The 3,740-nt window shown below is 37.0% G+C and overlaps 1 protein-coding gene across 1 annotated transcript in view; it reads left to right on the top strand.

Annotated features, from left to right (window-relative positions):
• Positions 1 to 847: 847 nt before the first annotated feature.
• LOC106518967 (pro-cathepsin H) overlaps positions 848 to 3,740 on the top strand; it is a gene marked incomplete in the record, with an annotated part of 7,309 nt that continues 4,416 nt past the window's right edge. Inside the window, 5 exon segments of the mRNA XM_014010418.1 lie at positions 848 to 1,124; positions 1,298 to 1,403; positions 1,543 to 1,610; positions 1,703 to 1,807; positions 3,197 to 3,283. Of these exon segments, the coding sequence (XP_013865872.1) occupies positions 1,092 to 1,124; positions 1,298 to 1,403; positions 1,543 to 1,610; positions 1,703 to 1,807; positions 3,197 to 3,283 (399 nt within the window).

The following is a 3,740-nucleotide window of genomic DNA, read 5'->3' as shown; positions in this document are numbered from 1 at the left end:
CACAAACATTTCAACCAGTGTGTTCTCAGGCTGGCAGATATTGATAACTACTCACTGCTGGGTCTGTGAGCACTGGAATTATGCAGTTACCTGATCTATCCAGTCGTTCTTTAAAGCTGAACATCAACTGTCTTAAAAGTGCTTTGAATGTGGAATCTCTGACATGAGAGGCTAAATGTTTACTTAGGTATTAACAACTATTAACAAATAAACCACCAAATAGCACAGAAAATGTGACGAAACTGCGCTCACCATGTTGGCATTTGTTGTCTCTGGTTGCTATGGCATCGCGGGGATACAAACAAGAGGTGGGCGGATCGATACTAAATATCGATACCAGCGCTGGTATAGAGCAACACTCGTGTAAAAAGATCGATACTCAAGCTTTGTTCTTTCTTTCCCGCACACATTGACTGCTGCACACGAGATTTTTCAGTCTACTCTGTCTGTAGTGCTGCACTCACACACAGCACAGAGCAGCGCACCCCCCACCCCCAGTCTTTTGTTGTTGCACCGTCACGTGGCTCAGCAGCGCTAGCCAAACAGCTAAGCTAACTAAGCAGGTAGGCTGGCCCACCCTACTCAGCACTCAGGTGTAGTTCTCACTGAGCCCTCTACCTCAGGAGATTTTGTTTTAAGTTGTGTTGAGTGATATTTTTTAATCTGTTTATTTGAATAAAACTATGGAAGCCCATTTCCGCCACCCTGATAAAAAAAATAAATAAAACTTGTATCTCATAATTATGACTTGGCTATCTTATAATTATGAGATAGCTAAGTCATAATTATGAGATACAAGTTTTATTTTTTTATCAGGGTGGCGGAAATGGGCTTCCATAAAGAACAGTTTACAAAACACATTTTCAGAACTTTTTATTTTTGCTTTTTTAGTCATTTTATGAAAATAATTTCATTTTGCATAATAAATATATCTCTTATTTACAGTGGTGGCTTCACTAACTCATAATCTATTAACTAATAATATAGCTGCACAAACACCAAATCACTAGATATGTAAAAATACGAGCAGAAGCTAATGCTAACAGCTAATTGCTAAGACACCTGTCGCTCATGTTTTCCTCTCCTTCCAGATGAAGACAGGTGGGACTGACAAACCTGATGATGTTAGTTTCTTAGCTGTTAGCTGACTTAAAGTTGGCAAAGTTTCGCTAACAGTTATCCAAGTTAATGATAACCCACTAAAACAAAAAATAATAATGAAATACAAAATAGCTGATAAATGCCCACCACTGCTTTTTTTAAAAACTAATTTTCTTTCATTGTTTGTCGTTTGAAGCACAACAAACGTTACACCTCTGAGGACCTCCACCATCGGCTCAGAGTATTTACAGAAAACAAGAGGACAGTTGATAGTCACAATGCTGGAAATCACTCCTTTACAAGTAAAATTAATTAACTCAAGCCTCACACAGTGTCATTTTAAACTAATGAATCACCATAAGGAATACTGTTTAATGTAAAAAAAAAAAAAAAAACAGGTTTATTTGTATAAAGTCACATTCTGCTCATTCTGATCTCCAGTGGGCCTGAACCAGTTCTCAGACCTGACCTTTGAGGAGTTCAAGAAAATCTACCTTCAGACGCCGCAGGTGGGAATCATCAGACTGTGAAACACTTTAATCCGGAGGGATGAAGAGAATATTTTCAGATGAGATTAACTCGTGAGTTTGGGTTCTTGTAGATCTGTTCAGTCACTAAAGGGAACCACGTCTTCGGCACCGGACCTCACCCAGACTTTGTAGACTGGAGGGTGAAGGGAAACTTTGTGACGCCTGTGAAGAACCAGGTATCCTCAAGTGAACCTGAAAACATGTAAACAAACTAAAACCTGAGATAAACATCCTGTACGTGCTAGAGACGCCTTTAAATCCTTTCTTCTTGTGCAATAAATAGTGCATTTCACCACTCTGTTTATCACCATTATAGATTATGCCACCATGTTTGTTGTGTCTTTAGTGAGTAAAGTTTACAATAATTTTGCTGCTGAAAAAGTTATTTATAATTTAACAGCCGGATCAGCGTCAGAGCCGTGTTAAATAAAGGGATAACCTGGATATTTTTAAAGCAGGGCTGCAGGTAAATTTAGAACAAACCTCACATGATAGCGCTCGGAGGAAGTTGTTTTTTATCAGGGGCAGATGTACAATTTTTTCTCCTTCTTTTTGCTCCTTTTTTATTCAATAATTGATATATTTTGTTTTTTTAATGGACATATTTTCAGCCACTACAGGATGTAGTTTTTACTGGAATGTTTTTCCTCTCACACAATAAAATCATATTTGTTAAAACTAATATAAAAACAAATAACTGAATTATAATTGCAAATATTATTAATTATTTGTGAAGGGGAAGCCCCCCCTCCCCCACATATAAAATTGAATTGCTTTGGACCCCCACATTCACAATAAAATATTAGTTCACACAGCTCTGTTTCTATTTGCTAACAGAGAGCTTCTTAAACTGGGGTCCCAGGACTCCCAGGGGTCCACGAGCTGTATCTTGGGGGTCCTCAAAAAGTTATAATAAATTGTTAATTTGTTTTTTATTTTAAAAAATGCATATGGAGAATAATGCACCAGTGAAACAAACATGCTAAACCAAACAAAAACACTATTCCCATGGAGTTCAGGGATTAACATGACAGTAAATTATTTTTAAAACAGCATGGGTTTTATGGGGGGTCCCTGGAAATGTTTCACCCCTGTAAGGGGTCCTCAGACCCAAAATGTTAGAGAACCCCTTCCACTTGACTTACAGAATATAGTGTTTATTTACGTAGGTAAAAGTCTGTTTAACAACCTGTTAAAATGCAGCAGAGTGAAGGAAATGGCATCTAATTCATTCAAACTTTTCTGGAGGAGGACCCCCAGACCCCCCACCTGTGATTTTAAACATTGTTCTCTCCTAAATCAAATACCATACAGCCCTGATCACAATTTTGGGCAAAAATCTAAATATGGCGTTATTTAGCAGCTGTTCGCAGCGACCGATAGTGACAGTGGCTCAAAACCTCACTTCAAGCTCAGGTCAAAACTTGAGAGCCCTGCTTAAACTAAAAACCTTCCAATACACAAACATGAACATGAAAAATATCTATCTTCATACAGGGCAAGTTGGGAAACTTTTTGACTGAAGTAAATTAAAAGTTGTTTTTTTTTTACCTTGATGTCTTCAGGGTTTCTGTGGCAGCTGTTGGACGTTCTCTACCACCGGCTGTCTGGAGTCAGTAAACGCTATTGCAACAGGAAAGTTAATATCTTTGGTGAGCACTTTTAGCTACTTCTCATCATGGATGTAGAAAATATTAAAAAAGAAAGAATGTTATGACCAAATTAATATGTGACCCATCACATCGAAATGAGGATTAAGTCAAATTTATTCAAAATGACCTAATCATTTTCAGATTCTTGGCTTTAAAAACTACATTTTGGTTCTTAGATCATCATTAGGAGATCTAGAGATAACATTTAATTTGTCTTGTTGGTAACAATAATGCATAAATATTTGGTCTGAATCCTTATTTTATGTAATTTTAATGAGGATTTGTTTATGTCATTTGAAAAAAAGAAACCTCAAATAGTAGCGGGTAAAATAAGTATTGAACACGTCATCATTTTTCTCAGTAAATGTATTACTAGAGGTGCTAATGACATGAAATTTTCACCAGATGTCGGTAACAACCCAAGTGATCCATACATACAAAGAAATCAAACCATAAA

This window comes from Austrofundulus limnaeus, unplaced genomic scaffold (assembly GCF_001266775.1).
Source record: "Austrofundulus limnaeus strain Quisiro unplaced genomic scaffold, Austrofundulus_limnaeus-1.0 Scaffold69, whole genome shotgun sequence".
Lineage (NCBI taxonomy): Eukaryota > Metazoa > Chordata > Actinopteri > Cyprinodontiformes > Rivulidae > Austrofundulus > Austrofundulus limnaeus.
The sequence above is the reverse complement of the archived record's forward strand: the minus strand, read 5'-3'. Positions and strand labels throughout refer to the sequence as shown.